Raw genomic sequence first — 17,914 nt, 5'->3', positions numbered from 1 at the left:
TTCTCTCTGGCCTCTTTGCCCATTCCCCTCCCCTGCCTCACCACTTCTTTTCCCTCTGCGAGCAGTAGCAGTCATCTCTTTCTCTGGGTAGGGACCCGGCAGCAACAGGAACTCTTCCTGGGTGGGGGAGCACTGCAGTGGCTGTTCCCATATCCAGTTCTGCCTCAGAGCAAGCAGCTCCCAACCTGGGCCGACCACAGCAGAAGCAGCTCCCTGCCCACTGAAAGAGATGCAAGGCTAAGCCATGGCAAGCTTAAGATAATATCACTACCTTCTGGCAGTGCCTCCTCAACACCCAGACTCAACAGTGTAGCCATTTTTTAATTCCCTGATTGGGCAGCCCCCTTCAGGATTGTTCAAGTCCGTCAGTTTACTCACCCCTGCCCTAAGGGCCTAGAAAAATGATTCTCAGCACAGTCCTCTGGGCACATCTGGTCAGACCTGGATTTGTCAATGGGCACACTAGGCCTGTGGCTAGGTCAGCAGAAACCTGGTGGTGGGGGAAGCAGACTGGCTGAAGATGTTCTGCTTTTCAGTTATGCTGAATCTCACTCAGCAGAGAATGCCCCTCTCCTTCCTGATCCAGCACCTTTCTTCCAGGCAGCATGCAGGGATCAGGACAGCCTGCAGCAGACAGATCAGAGGAGGATCATTTTTGGGAAACTAGGAGTGGTCGAATATAGATCATTGGAGGGTGGGAAAAGAGGCTAGGGGATGAGGGTGTGTGTGTTTCAGATTTGGTGGATGTTAAGAGAGGGAGATGCATAATAGGGACACCTCCCTCCTCTCCTCCCCACCTACTGAAATTCAAATCCTTCTTTCCTTGATCTTGGATTCTATTCCCTGGATCCTGAAACCTCTCTTCCTACCTCTCCCTTCCCTCCAGATCCTGAAACTCACTCCCCAACCCCTCCTTCTCCAGCTCCCTTTCCTCAATCCAAGATCTTTCCTCTCTCTCTCCCATCTTTTCCATCCCTAGTCTTCTTTCCATACTCCTCCCACTTTCTCCTCACCCCATTCCTGATCCCCCCTCCCTTCCCCTTTCTCCTCACCCCATTCCTGATCCCCCTCCCTTCCCCCCATCCTTGTCTCCTCCCTGTACTGATATTTGAGATCACTTTTCTTCACTCAAGAAAAATAATATAAAATTATACTAATTGTAGTATAAAACTACTTTTATAATGTAATATAAATGATGGAAATGTTTGCCAATTTGCTTCTGAATTTTTACATTTTTGCCACAAACAGCATCTACCCCGAGCAGACTTAGACCTTCTGCTCCCTGATGTCCAACCTCGGTGAAGGAGGGTGATAGGGGGGGGCTAAAGCACCAATAGTGCCTAGGAGAGCCAAACTCCTAAATCAGTCACTGCATCTAGTCAGTCAGATTTGCAGGCTATTCACAATGAATATAACAAAGATAGATTAGCATGCATTGCCTTCATTGTATGCAAATCTTTCTCATGCATATTCATTGTGGATATTCAGAAAACCTGACTGGCTAGATGCAGGATTTTGAGAACCACTGCACTAGAAAACCTCATTATCAGTGAAATGAAAGGTACTGAGGAGGGAGTCTGCTAGTAGCCACCGTAGTTCTTGTTATGCTCTTCTGAATGTTTTTCAGGTTTACTCATGGACTGTGGACAAGTTTTCATCCGCCATAGAAATGGAAATCAAGCAGTCCATCTCATTATCTGCAGGAGAACACAGCTAATTTCTGGCAATTTGTTTTATTTCTTCTTTTTGTTATTATTTATATTCTGCTTTTTGGCACTTCAGAGAGAATTACATTCAGCTACTGCAGGTATTTCCCTGTCCCTAATGGGCTCATAATTTAAGGGCCTAATTTATTAAGGTTTTTCTCTCATTTTGTGTGAGGATGCATAGAGGGTTCAAATTTGGATGCACAAGAAAGGTGAACAAACTAGAACAGGAGGTGCAGCCAGCCACAAGACGATTGCGGCTAAGAGAATGGGGGGAAAAGCATGGAAAGGAGGGCATACTGGGAAGATGCAGAATGCAAGCAGGAAGAATTAGTGAGAAAGATGCACAGACCTTGCAAGGCAACATACAGCGTGTGGGGAACACAAGGCAAGGAAGAAACAGAGATCAAGCAAGGAAGGCACAGGTTTAAGTGGAGCCTACAGAAAGAAGAATGCATGGAGCACGCAAACAATGTACTGTTATTCTGAGCACAACAACGGCACTCTACTACAACGGCGCAGCTTTGCGTGTAACTTTTACTCCACTCTCCAATGGCCACACCTACTCCTTCAATTTGTTGGCAACATACGTCTTCACGTCACTCCCCTGAGTTGTGATTGGCTGCGGCCAGCTGCCCAGTCGCAGCCAATCCCCCTGCAAAACAGTGACATCAGCTAGCAACCAGTCCCGCACGCGCGCCCTGGGCGCGTGGAGACCCGGCTAACTGCGCCCTGCCTTCTTGTCGCTGTTGTTTCATCCCCCGAAGAAGACGTCATGGCGATAGGGCTTTCCGATTGGTCGATAGTGAGAAGAGGGCGGGGACGGCTTCGTTGTTGCTGAGAGGAATCGGTGAGCGAGGAGCTAAGGGGAGCAGAGGGTACACAGCTGGTCGGGTAGACGGGTGAGTTCCAAGAGAGGGTAGCTGACTTTTCACCAGAGCTAAATTGCCTCCAGCAGTTGGTGTCCGTTCATTTCCTGGGCAGCTAGTGTCATCCTTGAAACTGGGAGAATTTTGTGAGTTTTTTTTTCCAGGCGAGGACTCCCTGCCATGCGGCACGCCGGGAACTGTAGTCTTCAATGTTGTAGCAATGCGATCAAGTCGTGGCGTAAATACATGCGCTTGGACTGCAACTCCCAGGAGCCCACATGGGGTGCCTGGCGCTTGCGCGCTAATCCGCGGTAAACAACTTGCTTTGGCTGCACTCCGATTGGCTTGTGATAGTCCCGCCCCTCCGACCTTTCCTTTCGTACTGTTTGCTACTGTAAATGCCTTTCATGAGGAGGGGCGGGGATGCTTGGAATAACCTCGCCTACTTTCGGCGTTCTCCTCTGCTAATAGTTATTGTAAGTGCCAGTTAGGGTGCTGTGGCAGCTTGCGCCGCCCTGACAGGTAGGCCAGATGCTGCCATTGGCTACTGTAGCTGTCAGTGAGTTTTGATTGGCTAGAGCCCTCCAGCTGTTCCAGCTTCATTCACCATTTTGTCTTGTGGAGTAAAAGAGGCCGGAGCCCGTGGTCTCCTGGCGGCGGCGGGGCCTTGGGTTGCCGGGTGAGTACCGGCTTGGCTCGGCGGGACCCAGAGAGGGGAAATTCCTGGGGTTTTTCGTCCCCGCATTCTCTGGGTAAACTTCTCCAGCGAGTCAGTCAGCCCCGGCCCCGCGCTGGCTCTGGGCAGTGACGGGCTCTGTGCCCAGGGGTTCTCCCCTGCCCCTCCCTCCCCCCTTCTTTCATAAGCGGCCCTTATAGCTCTTGAGCCATTTATTTAGTATTTTATTTTTTCGGGGAAGGGGTTAGTTGTTCCAGTCCTCCGTCTCCTGTTACTGTTGTTTCTTCTCTTCCTGCTGTTTTATCCATGCTTCCCTTCCTGCTCCTCTTCCTGTTGCTATCCCTGCTTCTGTTACTTGTACTATTTCTGCTATTGCCGGCCCTGCTGTTCCTGGGGCAGATTCTTTCTACTGTAAGTGTTGATTTTTCCCGCTACTGCTCCTGCCATTACCTCTGTTCTTTCCTGCTTTATTTCCCTGATGTTAATCCTCTTTCTCTCGGTTCCACTTCTGGTTTTATTCCTGTTTCTGATGTGGCTCCTGTTCTGTTGGTATATCTGTTTTTGCTTCCTCTGGTGATAGTGCTGAACCTACTTCTACTGTTGCTATCCTTGCCCTGTCTGGGATTGGCAAATTTTGTTTGGTTTTCCTTTGAGGCTCTTTTACAGCTGCAAGGCCTCATGCACCAGTAAGTAAAGTGTGTGTACATATGATGCTGGGGGGGGTCAGGTTAATGCTTTGTGCAGTTATTTAAAGACCATATAAATAAGATTCCATGGTTCTCTAGCCTGTCAGCTGGTTGTCCATTATGCTGCTTGTTTTTTTTTTTGGGGGGGTGGAAGAAGATCTTTTCTGTAAATGGATCTTCCTGCTGGATATTGCCGTTAGCTGCTAGCCTGAGACTTTAGCAGCATGACTGGCTGCGATTCATAAGCATGCTTGGACTTGTCCCTTCCCATGCTCAGGGAAGGGTGTTCTGCAGCTCTAATACATTCTGGGTATTGTGTGCAATGCTGGCAGGCGCCAGTCAAGTTTAGTAATATTCACTGCCATGATTGTGAATCTACTGTCCTGTGATTCAGGGCTTGTAAGAGAACAATATAGTCTAACACACATGTTCACCTTCTCAGGCATCCAGGGGAAAAAATGCCTCTTTACAACTCGATTCACATTTTTTATATTTATCTTCAAAGGTCTTGCTGTGCTATAGGTTGAAAATTTTCTGCATATGCTGAAGGGGGTTTATCTTTCCTTATGAATATTGATTTTCATACACCCCCGTAAAACACAAGCTTTGCACACACCTTCCTCCTACATCTCTCCCCTGCTGCTAGAACTCACATCAAGTGCTTGCAGCCTCTTAACGCCTGCAGACTACTCTTCACAGTCAGAATAATCAGACTTTCAACCCTGCGAGCAGCATTAAAAGTACCTTGGTTGTGGCCTGCAGCTCGCTCTCCTATTCCAGTACTGAACGCCGCACATTTGGAACTTCCCAATACACCTCCATCCTGACCCATAGCACCCTTTTCTGTTCCAGTACTAAGCATCTTGTATAATTCTGCTAATACATCTTAACCGGAGCCCACCCTTGCCATTCAGACAGTTCTACCAATGCATCTCAGTACTGACCTGTATCATGCCACCCCTTTCTATGGTTGGTGCCATTGTGATATTTTGATAGTAACCACAAGCGTATACAAGAAACACATTTATGATCGATATACCAGTAGCTTATGACAGGATGGGGGATTATATTGTCCTGTGCTTAATTCCATTGTATATCATATTGGATGAAAGTTTACTTGCAAAAAGCAGTTAATAAATCATAAATAAAATAAAAATGTTAATGTCATTATGCTGCCAAACAGGATTTACCTAAAAATAGGTACCTACTAACATTAGGTAGTCATACAAAAGCTTAAAACCTATTTTTTTCAGTTACATTTCATTTCTCATCTTATCTTAGAACGCTGAGGTGAGATATAAAGTAAAAATAGAGCTCATACAAATTTACAATAACAATATCAAACAATTCACATCAGGACACACAAACAGCATGATGACATCGCATATTAAAATAAAGTTCCCTTACTAAAACTGATTGCAAACAGGGCTCCGGGATCATAGACCCAGTGTAGCATCTTATCATAAATGTATTTAAGCTATGAAAACGATTTAAAAAAATTCTATAAGAGCAATTGTTTAAAAAAAAATCTTATTTCCTTAAACCAAACCAACCTTGTAATGAAGTGGTGTCTTGCAGGCATAGCTATGTTTGGATTTGGAGCTTGCTTTTCCTGGAGCATTTTACAGTTCTAATGTGACCATTTTCATTCCACAGGAAAAAAGGATAGATTGTAGTTCGGCTGTTTGATAGTGATTTGATGCAGGGTTATGCTGCTAGATACCCAATATCTAAAAAAGAAAATGGACTATCTCCAGTTCTTATTACAACTAATTTGCTGGCACTGGCCAGTAAAAAGGGAAAAAATGCTTTTGGTGGAAGAAAGTGGTGTTGGGGTTATCAGTGAGCTGAGTGGTACAGTTATTACTGCACAGCAAAATATTCCTTCTCCCCTTAAATGCTCTTTCTTATTTCCACCCGTCTGGCAACAAAATCCTGTTAAGATGTTGAAAATTAATAATGACCCATCATTTTCAGGCCCCCAAAAGCAGCAGACTTTCATATACTGATGAAGTCACAGAGTGGTTTGGTGTGAATGCATGAAGAGGAGCTGTGACATCAGGCCTGGCCTGCGACCTTCTGTCCTGCATCATGGTAATGCAAGCAGCTTGCTTTTCCTAGTGTGGAAAGTTTTTTCCTCCCCCACGCAAAGTGCCATTGGTCTGCAGAAAGCCCCATTCCTCTACGAGATGTAGTCATTTAGCATATCCTTGCACTTCACAGGAAGGAAACTACCTACGCTGAAAGTGATTGAGACCAAATTTATTACCAGCACTCAAATGGTTAATCAGAAAGGCATTGAGAGGACACTTACGAGTCTCTCTTTACTCACTGCAGTCTTCATCTGAATGTGCTTGGTGCTTATTTAGTGCTTGTTTCTTTGCAGGTGCTGTGATTAATCAAAGCAAGATGAAACCAGTGAGAAAGGCCACAGGTCCTCATACTAAGATACCTCCATCCACACGAATAAAGACCCAAAAGCGGAAGGTTGAGGAGGAGGAAGAAGAGTCGTCGTCTGTGGAGCAACCACCTTATGTGGGTGCCCGAAAAATGCAAGTGAAGGTAGAAATGAATGTGAATGAACTCTCTGTGACCCAGCAGAAGGTGTCCCAGGATAAAGAGTTAGAACCCCAGAGTCAGGGGCCAAATTGTAAAGAGTATGAGGTCAGAGGAAAGGTGCCAGAGGGTGAAGGCCCTATGGAAGGCAGTGGCCAGAAATCCCAGTTGGGGTCAGAGAGTGCAAGAGATGATCCCATCATCAAGGGAGAGTGTGACCCTGCCAAATGGGAGCCTTCCTTGAGCCGGAAGACCACAACATTTAAATCCAGGGCTCCCAAGAAAAAATATGTGGAGGACCATGCTGGGCAGGAGGGTCGAGAGGACTCCTGTAGCAGTGAGGCATCAGTGGGCAGTGGCAGCGCCTGCACCCTATCAGAAGCTCGACTGGAGCAAGCTGCTGCTCCTGCATTAGAGGAAACATGTGCATCTGCCCGCTCCTCCTCCACAGATACTGCCAGTGAACACTCCACAGACCCGGAGGATGATGCAGAGAAGACAAAATTGGAGCTGGAGGGGTGCACAGAACAAACAATTATGGACTATGACATACGGCAGTTAAAGTCCCAGCGTGTTCTGGCCCGAAGGGATGGTGTCTTCCAGCCAGGTGTGGTGAAGCATGTCCGTCGTGGCCTTGATCTGTGCATCCAGTTTAGTGGAGATGGGGCTGTCACCTACTATGACAGCGCCCAGAGTGCTGCTGATGTGAATGTGGTGCTGGACATGCCACCTTCGCCCAGCACTGTGGCTGTGGGGACAGCTGTCTGCACTTGTGCCAACCAGAATGAGACAAACTACCAGGAAGGTGTAGTGGTAGAAGTCAGCCAGAAGCCTGTGACCTACAAGGTGCGCCTGAGCAAGGTGGTGCCAGGGCCTGTAAAGAAAGAGAAGGAGTGTGTTTGGGTGACAGGCTCTAGCCTCCGACTCCTCAGTTCCCCATGGAGCAGGGAGATGCAGCAGGGAACAAAGCCTGCAAGAAATGGAGGGGAGAAGAAAAAGCCATCAAATCCTGTTTTCTTTCTGGGTCCCTCTATGGAGAATATGTCAGCCACCTCCACTTTGACAGAGAACCTTGGGGGACCAGCCATGGAGCTCAGGCAAGCAGAAGATGCAGAGGTCTCCAAAATCAGCTTCAGTGTGCCCCCAACAGAGGAGAAGCTGCCTCCTGCCCCCCAGCACCAAATTTTATCCCCTCCAAAGTCTCCAGCATTCACAGCCACACTGGTGAGGCCCTCCGAGCAACAGTCCCCCCTGCTGAGTCAGGATGCAGGCAGTCGCAGCAGCAGTGCCTCATTGGACAAGTGCAGCACGCCAGGCTCACGCTCACGCACTCCACTGACAGCTGCACAGCAGAAGTATAAGAAGGGAGATGTGGTATGCACACCTAATGGCATCCGCAAGAAATTTAATGGCAAGCAGTGGCGGCGTCTCTGTTCACGGGACGGTTGCATGAAAGAATCCCAACGCCGAGGCTACTGTTCTCGTCACCTCTCTATGCGCACCAAGGAGATGGAGAACCTGTCAGAGGGGCGGGGTGGTGCACCACGGGAAGGCAGCACTGAATTTGATTGGGATGAGACATCACGGGACAGTGAGGCCAGCAGCAACCGCACAGATTCCCGGCCACGTCTGGTGGCTTCTACGGATCTGTCCCGCTTTGATTTTGATGAATGTGAGGCAGCCAATATGCTGGTATCCTTAGGTAGCCCAAGGTCGGGGACTCCTTCCTTTTCTCCGGTATCCAACCAGTCTCCCTTCTCCCCAACCCCCTCACCCTCACCTTCCCCTCTTTTTGGTTTCCGGCCAGCCAACTTCAGTCCCATCAACGCCTCACCAGTAATTCAAAGGACTGCTGCACGCAGCCGGCATGTGAGTGCCAGCACCCCTAAAGGTGGTGTGCTGACACCAGAGATCGTGCATCACTCTCACCACCGGGAGCGGCACTCCTCTGGTATCCTGCCTACTTTCCACACCAGCCTAACCTTCACTGTGCCTATGAGCCCCAGCAAGAGGAAGCCGGAATTCCACCACAGCAGCATCAGCTCTAGTGCGGACTTCCAGAAGAGTGACAGCATGGATTCTGGAGTAGAATCTGTCTCCCATACCCCAACACCCTCCACGCCTGCTGGTGGTTTTCGAGCTGTGTCGCCTACTGCACTTTTCTCCCGCTCCCAGGAACCATCTCCCTCACTACTCCTGTCCCCGCCTGCTGGCATCACGTCTGACCCTAGTCCCTCCATTCGGCGAGTGCCAGCAGTGCAACGGGACTCCCCCGTCATTGTGCGCAACCCAGATGTGCCCCTGCCATCCAAATTCCTGGAAAAGCCCCTGGATGTTAGTGGCAGGGGTAGCAGTCCACGTGTGGTTAAGGTTGGCAGCAAGGAACACCCTTCCAAAACTCAGCTTCAGATCCCAGTCCCCATCAATGCCACACAGATCCAGAGCACATCATGTCCTCTATCTTCCAGCCAGCCAAGTTCTGCTCTGCTAGGGCCACCTGCTGTCTCCAGTGCCACAGGAACCTCGGACCATGCCTCCTCAGGCTTCAGTGTATCCTCACCTTTCCAGCCTGTGGCCTTCCACCCCTCACCTGCGGCCCTGCTGCCTGTTATTGTGCCCAGTGACTACTCCAGCCACCCAGTGCCCAAGAAGGAAATTATCATGGGGAGACCTGGCACAGGTAAGGGGGCTGCTGCCCCACTCTGCATATGGCTGTATATGAGTCTGTGCTTTGGCTGCAATGTCCAATGGTCAGACACTTGCTTCCTGAGGGTGGAGACATGGGTAGGGTTGCCATCTCACCCATACCTGAAGAGGCTGATCCAGTCATGGTTTGACTCTCAGTGTGGAGGGAGACATAATCTTGCTTTACATAGGGAAATCAGAACTACATCTCCATAACTATAATGGAATAAAACCAGGACTGGATCAGTCTGTTGGAAAAGAAAACAGTCAGCTTGGATTGAGTTAGCAACCCTTGACGTGTTGTACAAGGAGTGTTATGCTATGTCTGCATGACCCACAGTCCTGTTTAATCCTTGGTGTGTAGTGCAAATGCTACCACCTGAGTGCAGATGACTGTCCAAGGACAGAGTACTCAGAGGTATAGCCATCGTCCCTCAATGCTCCAGGCACCTCTGTATGTTACTACTTTGGGAGTGTGCACTGAACTTGTGGACTCTCTGCCCAGAGGCACCAGCTGGCTCATGGTGCTAATTTATTACCATTATCCTGGAATGTCAGGGCACTCCCGGGGAAAAGAGGCGGTCTTGGGAAGTTTGTAGGCCGGAGTGTGCAAGGATAGCAAGACTGTACAGGTGGAAGATATGCGCACTTCTGAGGGAGCACACATCCATACAACGCGTTACATAAGTGAGATATATGTATTATCAGAAACTGCTTTCCCCATTGCTCTTTTCTCTGCTTGCAGAGTAGCTGCAGCTCTGTCGTTCAAATCTAAAGAATCATTATTGCAATGGCAATCTTCATAAAGCACTTTGCCTGTGGGTGATTTTTTTTTCTATTTTGGTGCAGCATATGTATGCACATGCAAGTCGCGTCGTACACGTGGAGGCAAGGGCAGAACCTGTGTGCACACAAACAGCAGCATGCACTGAGACAATAGGTTTTGCCCATGCATGCATAGTATATGGGTATACGGGCACATCATGTGTCAGTCGCTCATTGTACATACCCGTGCCTGCAGTACTGGGGCAAGGCAGCCTGGAGTGTGGCGGTCAGCATGGTAGTAGCCTATCCAGGCCTCGATGGGGTGGAACAGTGAAACAGGAAGTGGCACCAGGGAAAGGCATGCTCCATTACACCAGAGGTAGGGGCTTTGATGTCTGTATAGAGGCTGTGTTTGCCTATCATTTTGTGAGGGGCTGTTTTGGCCAGTTTTTACATGTTTTGCCAGAGTAATACATTTTGATGAAGAAGAAAAGCCATTGAAGAAGCGAGGAGATATAACCAGAGTTGTGATGATTTTCTCACCTCTCTCCCTTAACTCTGTATGTGTCTCCTTTCTCTTTTCTTCGATGGTTCTCAGTGCTTGCAGGACCTGTGGACAGTGACACTTACTGCCACTTCCTAAGCGTCATGGCCGGACTGCTGTCTCTCAGCAACTGGTAACCAGAGCGACGGCCTCTCCTCCTCGCTCCTGGAAAGGTGCTGCTTCCGGCAGCACCTCTATTTATATCGTGGGTTATGCAGGGAAGAGCAGTGCGGCTCTTACATTCAAGAGAGAGAGGCAATCAATGGAGTCTAGCAGCGAGTCCAGCATGGACCACAGCTCACTGACGCACATGCTCTCATTCAGCTTTCCGTCGCTCTGGGTTACTGAAATTATTTCATTAGCCAGTTACGTAGGTAAAAAAAAAAGAAGTTGTTTTGCTTTTTTTGAGGTGGGGTCAGAGGCCAGAATAAACAGCTGAGAGCAACCAGGGCACCCACTGCTGGGGGCTGCGCGTTCAGCATCTGTTTGATTCTCATCAAGGAACAATCAGGCATGGTCACACTCCTTACTCCTGTCCAGCTTTCAACAGAGAACTGTTGGGCAGTGTTGATCTTAAATTCATTTCGCACAACCTGTGTTCTACCTGTTATCTGGGAACCTCTTTGTGCAGGGCTTCCCATACTTCCTCTCTCTTTATCTGCAGCCTCCTGGCAGTGCTTATGGCAGACAGATTTCACTTTTTTCTTTCAGTGAAGCCTTGTTGGAGAGCAGCTTCTTCCGTATATGGCTTTGGTTGCTGTTTAGAAACACCTGTTCTTAAGCACTCTAATTTCAAAGAGCCTCGGTTTAAGGGTGCCCTAGAGTTTTATGGAGGTATATGCTTCCCCCTAAGAAAATAACTTGCATGAGGATATCATCCTTGCATGCATATATGAAAACCAATACAGAGCAGCTGCTGATGGCATCTTTGGGTTATGGCTTGTTCCTTATGATAGCCCTAGGTCACAGCTTGATGGAACAGGACTTCCAAGTCTGCAGATTTGCTTTCTCCTGCGATACTTTACTTTCCTAACCTGTTGCTGGGGGTAGGGCTCAAGAGTACTTTACTGTGTAACTATTACTAAGATCAGCAGGAGACTGAGTCCTTTTTTTTGTTTTTTATTGCGAGGTAGGGGGGTGTCCTGCAATTTGCTTCTGTTTCTTAGAGTCTCCAGTTCCATAGAAACCAGCTCCTGTGGTTATGATGCCATCAGCCTTTATTACACAGATACTGCCCCCCATTTTTTATTCAGATAACTTTATTGGCATGACAGTCCTCTTCCATCTAGTCCAGCTATTGCTGTATTAGTTCTCTGGCTGAGAGGAAGGGACTGCAACCTTGTACAGGTGCACTCTTAATCAGCCAGTAGGTGTCACTATTACACAGGGGCTAGGACTATCTTGGGGGCTATGAGTCTCCCTGCCATCTCCTTGAAGTAGTTTCTATATCTTCCTCTGATCTTGCTATTTTTGCTAGTTGGAGATCTCATGGCTCCCCTCAGTGGTCATTCACAGTACAGCAGGCAGGGACACATGACTGACTAGCAAACAAGGCACCTCTGGAGAAACTTCAAATTATTCCAAGTTTCTACTTGCAATCAATCTTTCTGCTAATCATTTTCTCAGTGTTCTACAACTTCAAGAAACCAGTGCAGAAGGCACAGTTTCATATTAACATGTTGATAGCTGAAAGATCTTTGGATTATTGATGGTAGCAGTACAAATGCAGTACAGGAGATTAGTGTCATGGGCGGGTTGTGTAGATGCAGGAGAATGTCTGAGTGCTGTCACTACATGGGTTCAACCGCCTAAGTATGTTTCAGTGTTTAGTTTTGCCCTGTTGCTTCTATAGACTTGTAGTTTCAATCTCTTTAAGAAAGGCAGGGTCTGCAAATTCATTAATGCAACATAGGACAAATCCAGGACTTACTTTGCCTGTCCCTGATAACCTGGCTGAAGTGGTAGTCCTTGCTCTGACTTATTTTGGAATTCTAGCAAAATGTCATCGTGGATATAAGACTGCACAGTGATAGATAAACCAAACAAAAATAGTGTGAGGATCATAGTTTTTCAAAGACAAAAACTTCTGTTTAAAGCCATGGTGTGCATAACACCACCAAAACATTTTATCTTCTGTTGCGTATGTTGAGAAATTTTCTACTTACCTGATAATTTCCTTTTCTTTAGGACAGTCAGATGAATCCAGAACAATTGGGGTTATGCACCTCTACCAGCAGATGGAGACAGAACAAGCTGACGTCACAGTATATATACCCCTGCAGTGACATCAGCCTGCCAGTATTCTCTTCAAAAGCATTGGTGTACAGACTATCAAAAAATGCAATGCAAAACAGATAACCATTGTAGAACTCATCCAACAGGCAACATTGAACTCACTCAAGAATGTAATAACACTAGTCTAGGGACTGGAGTAACAGTTACCAGTAAGCCCTGTAATATGTAGGCACTCAGGAGGATCATTATATAATCATACGGCAGCCAAGGGAGGGAAGCTGGATTCATCTGACTGTCGAAAAGGAAATTAGGTAAGTAGTAATTTCTCATTTCTTAGCATCCAGTCAGATGAATCCATAATAAGTAGGATGTACCCAAGCTACTCCTGAATAGGGCAGGGGGCTGCCTGCGGTCCAGTCAAAACTGCACATGCAAAGACTGCGTCCTCTGGGGCTTGCACATACCTGACAAAGGTGTGTAAGGAGGACCACGTTGCAGCTCGGCAAATGTCGACGGGAGACAACAATCTAACTTCTGCCCATGACACTGCCTGAGCTCGAGTGGAATGGGCCTGAACCAGACTAGGTAACGGCTTCCAGCATCCTCGTATACGGTCGTGACTACCTCCTAAATCCAGCGAGCTATTGTAGCCCGTGAGACTGGCTCTCTGTCTAGTACTGCCATGGAGGACAATCAGGCAATCCGACCTACTCAAAGGCCCAGTGACCTCCAGATATCTGACCATATGCTGCTTGATCTCCAAGGGCTGCAACAGATGACTCTTCTACATCTCTCTCCCTGACTAGAGATGGCAGGGAGACGGACTGGTTCAATTGAAACTCAGAGAGAACTTTTGGTAAAAATAGAAACGGCTCCTGGCAAGACAAGGCCTGCAGCTCAGAAACCCTACATGCAAAACAATTTGCCACAAGGAACATTGTTGTCAAGGTCAGAAACCGCAAGGATAGGAGTACATAGCTGTCAAAATGTGGGGCCTACCAAAAAATTCAAAACCAAATTGGGACTCCATAGGGACACCGGAAATGCAAAGGACGAAAATGTTCCACTCCTTTCAGAAAACAGACCATATCAGAATGATCCAAGGATCCACCATTGACCATACCCCTGAAACAGGCGAGAGCAGTTACTTGTATTTTTAAGGAATAAAAGGCCAAACCTTTATTCAAGCCATCCTGCAAAAATTTCAAAATGAATGGTATCTTGACCGAACAAGGAAGAGTACCACAATCCTTATACCAGGCCTCAAACACTCTCCAAATCTGCTCATAGGCCAAGGAAGTGGAGAACTTTCTAGCTCTTAGCAATGCAGAGATCACCACTATAGAGTATCCACATTTCAGCAAGCGAGTCTTGTCCAGGGCCAAACCGTAAAACAAAGTAGAGTTGACTCTTCGTGAAGGAAGGGCCCCTGCTGCAACAGGTTCCTGTGTGCTGGAAGTTGAAGAGGCAAATCCACCAGGAGCCTCCGCAGATCTGCATGCACAGTTTCCTAGGCCAATCAGGAGCAACCAAGAGCACCATTCCTCTGTGGCATTTGATCATTCAAATCAGTCTGCCCAACATGAGCCATGGAGAAAAGGCATGCAGCAACTTGCCTTCTGGCCACTCCTGCACTAGGGCATCGATCCCAATGACCTCTGATCTCTTCTGTGGCTGAAGAATCGTGAAACTTACGCAGTGTGCAGAGTTGCCAACATGTCATGGAATGGGATACCCCAGTGATCCCGAATCAGCTGAAACTCCTTAGCTGACAACACCCACTCTCCCCTCTGAGAAAGTCTGCTCTTACATTGTCTTAGCCTGCGATGTTCCATAAGATGATCTATTTCCTGCGATACTTGCTGGCTCTTGGTCCCTCCCTGCTGATTGATTTAAGCCACAGTTATTGCATTGTCCAACATTATGCGGACCGAGCGACCCTGTAGCCTGTCGCCGAATATAAACATGCCAACTGGACTGCCCTGGCCTCCATACGATTGATGTTCCAGAGAGACACTCTGCACTCCAGCGCCCTTGTACTGCCAGCACCTGACAGTGAGCTCCCTAACCAAGGAGACTTGCATGCATTGTCAGGACTATCCTAGTCTGGCGGGGATAGTGAAACGCCCTTATGTAGATAAGAACATAAGAAAATGCCATACTGGGTCAGACCAAGGGTCCATCAAGCCCAGCATCCTGTTTCCAACAGTGGCCAATCCAGGCCATAAGAACCTGGCAAGTACCCAAAAACTAAGTCTATTCCATGTAACCATTGCTAATGGCAGTGGCTATTCTCTAAGTGAACTTAATAGCAGGTAATGGACTTCTCCTCCTCTGCAGCCACCACTGCAGTTGGGAGAAAACCTCTATCGGCAGGTGGAGCTGAATCAAATAGCCCTAAGATTGCGGATTCCACAGAGTCAGCACGGGGCACTGAAGAGGACGGATATGTTCCCTCACCCATGGCACCACTGGCACCACTTCCAAGGTCACTGCCATTAAGCCAAGGACCTACACGTAAAACTTATAGTTGGGTGCAGAGTGTTCAACAACAGACAGAGTTGAGCTAGCGACTTCTGAATTCGAGCTTTCAGCAGGAACACCTTGGCCTGTTTTGTGCCAAACTAAATCCCCAGGTATTCCAGTGACTGATTAGGCTGGACTGCTTTTGGCTAGGTTCACCACCCGGCCGAGCTCCCACAACAGGCAGCTCTATTTTAGCGACTTGGTGCGAATCAGCCAGTCATCCAAATACAGGTGTACTTAGGAGTCCATCCTTTCACAACTACCACCATTACCTTGGACAAGGTTCTGGGAGTGGTGGCCAGAACAAAGGGCAGCACCCGAACTGGAAAGTGGCTTCCCAGAACTGCGTTTCTTATGTTCTTGTCGGGTGGGAATGTGGCGATACGCCTCTGACAGATCCAGAGAGGTAAGAAAATTCCCTTTACTGCATGGCCATTATCAGAGTGCATTGTTTTCATACAAAAATGCTTCACTCGCAGATGACTATTGACACCTTCAAGGTCCAGGATGGGATGAAAAGAGCCCTCCTTCTTTGGAACAACGAAATAATAGAAAATCGCTCTGTATTTTCTTGAGGCGTGGACACTGGGACTGCAGCCCTCATACAGAGGAGCCTTGCCAATGCAGTTTCCACTGCCTGGTTTGTTTGTTTTTTTTTTTGTAGTAAGTGGCAGGGAGACATCATGAACGCGTCCCAAGGAACACTGTGAAGTCCCAGCGCATATTCCTCTCATATTACCTCCAGCATCCACTGATCCAATGTGATTTCGACCCACCTCTAATAAAAGAGAGAGAGAGGCATCCCCCTATCTCCTGTGCCTGGGGGTGGGTTGGCAAATCTTCATCGGGAGGTTCTACTACCTGAGCCTGCACATCTGGTTGTCAGAGATGAAGAACTGAGGCCCACCGAAAGGTCTAAGACCTCTGAAGGTCGGTCCTCTACAGGGTCAAACACTTAGATCCTCTAGCTCGTCCCCTCATGTGAAAGGAGCACTGTGCCTGCTTTGTATCCTCCGGCAAATGAGGAACTGGAGATTCGCCCCACTTACTGGCCAGATTTTCCACCTCGCAACCAAACAAAAGCATTAAGGGGCAATTTTGGTGAGGTTAGCCTTGGAGGTCGCATCAGCTGACCAATTCCTCAACCATAACTGATGCCTGGCTGCTACTATTGAAGCCACCCTTCTAGCTGAAGTGCGGACCAAATCATAGCCTGCCTCCACCAAGAAGGCACCGGCTGGTTCCACAACTGCTCTGGAGTTTACCACTGAGTCATCAATCTCCTGGGAGAGATGCAAACGAGTGAACCACCAAGGAACAACAAAAAGCGATTTGCAAGGTAATTGCCACTGCTTCAGATGCTCGCTTTAGGATAGTCTAACTCTTTTTAGCATAAGCTTCCTTCAAGGTTGCTTCTCCTTCCATGGGAATAGTGATCTGCTTGGAGACTGTAGACACAAATGCATTTCCACCTTGGGAAAAACATAAGCAGTGGATCCAGAGGGTACAGGCCTTCCAAAATCTAACCTTCTTTGAAAATAGCCTGTGGGGCGCCCCACTCAAGATCAATTAACTCTTGAATGGCCTCCATCACGGGGAAAAACAAGAGGCTTTACGCAAGGAAACCAAAATGGGATTTCTCTTTGGCTCAGACACTGAATCCACCCCAGGAACTGCATGCAATTTTCAAGGTCTGGCAAATCAGAGCTGGCAGTTCTATACAGTTCTAATTCAGGGAATTTTCACCATCCTCAAGTGAGGCAGAATCTGCGTCATCTGTACCTTCCGGATCTCCATCCAGATGATCCGCTGCCACTCCAGGAGTACTCTGGTGCCCAACAAAAAATCCAGGCAAGGTTTTCCCCCTGCGCATCTGCTCTAGGAGCATGGGACAGGGCCAAAGACTGCACCTGAAGAAAGCACTGCAATCCCTGGAAAAATTCTATCCAGGAAAACGTAGAAGCATCCAGACTCGGAAGGACCTGAGGTGTACTCACTGAGCTACCTTCCCCTGGTGAGGAACCAGTTAGGGGAGTTCCAAAATCAGGCGTCCCACCTGAATCATCTTTACCCAGACCCCCACATCTGGCTGGGAAGAACTAGGCTTAGTGAAATCAGAGGAAGACCATTCACCCTGAGCCTCCAAACAGTGCTGACACAATCAGCGGGCACTCCTGGCTGAGATGCCCGGATATAACAAGTAGTGCAAAGAGAAAGATGCCTAGGCTTCTTAGGCAGAGGCGCCATGATGGCTGATTGAGAATACAGGCAGGCTGATGTAACTACAGGGATGCATATACTGTGACGTCACTTTACTCCGTCTCATCTGCTGGAAGATGTGCATAACCCCACTTTTTCTGAAAAATCCAGTGTACTGAAGAAACATCAGGTATATAAGTCCGTCAAAAACAATAATTCAACACACTTGAATACAGCACTGTGCTCAGTAAAATGTTCATTTCTTAAACAATATGGTCCCCCCGACACACCCATGTTTCACCTGCCGGCTTTCTTGGGAGAGACTGAGCTGTAAAGTGCAGGAAATAAAAATTTTAAATTACACTCGGCACAATCAAATCATGATAGATCTATTATAAACAAATACATACTAGTTAAACTGGACAGCACTGTATAAAAATAAATTATAAACCAAAAGAATTAGCACG

At 47.7% G+C, this 17,914-nt stretch overlaps 1 protein-coding gene across 5 annotated transcripts in view; it reads left to right on the top strand.

The window, feature by feature from the left end:
• Nucleotides 1-2,531: 2,531 nt before the first annotated feature.
• Nucleotides 2,532-17,914, top strand: part of CIC (capicua transcriptional repressor) — a 275,907-nt gene continuing 260,524 nt past the window's right edge. For 3 of the 5 annotated variants that reach the window (XM_029576646.1, XM_029576643.1, XM_029576642.1), the window contains exons 1-2: nucleotides 5,915-6,031; nucleotides 6,324-9,173. In XM_029576646.1, coding sequence (XP_029432506.1) covers nucleotides 5,977-6,031; nucleotides 6,324-9,173 — 2,905 coding nt within the window. In that variant the 5' untranslated portion in view covers nucleotides 5,915-5,976. Of the gene's footprint in view, nucleotides 2,609-3,185; nucleotides 3,255-5,914; nucleotides 6,032-6,323; nucleotides 9,174-17,914 lie in introns of those variants that run through there. The other 2 variants (XM_029576644.1, XM_029576645.1) reach the window with 2 other exon arrangements.

The sequence above is a fragment of the Rhinatrema bivittatum genome, chromosome 14, assembly GCF_901001135.1.
Source record: "Rhinatrema bivittatum chromosome 14, aRhiBiv1.1, whole genome shotgun sequence".
Classification (NCBI taxonomy): Eukaryota; Metazoa; Chordata; class Amphibia; order Gymnophiona; family Rhinatrematidae; genus Rhinatrema; species Rhinatrema bivittatum.
The sequence above is the reverse complement of the archived record's forward strand: the minus strand, read 5'-3'. Positions and strand labels throughout refer to the sequence as shown.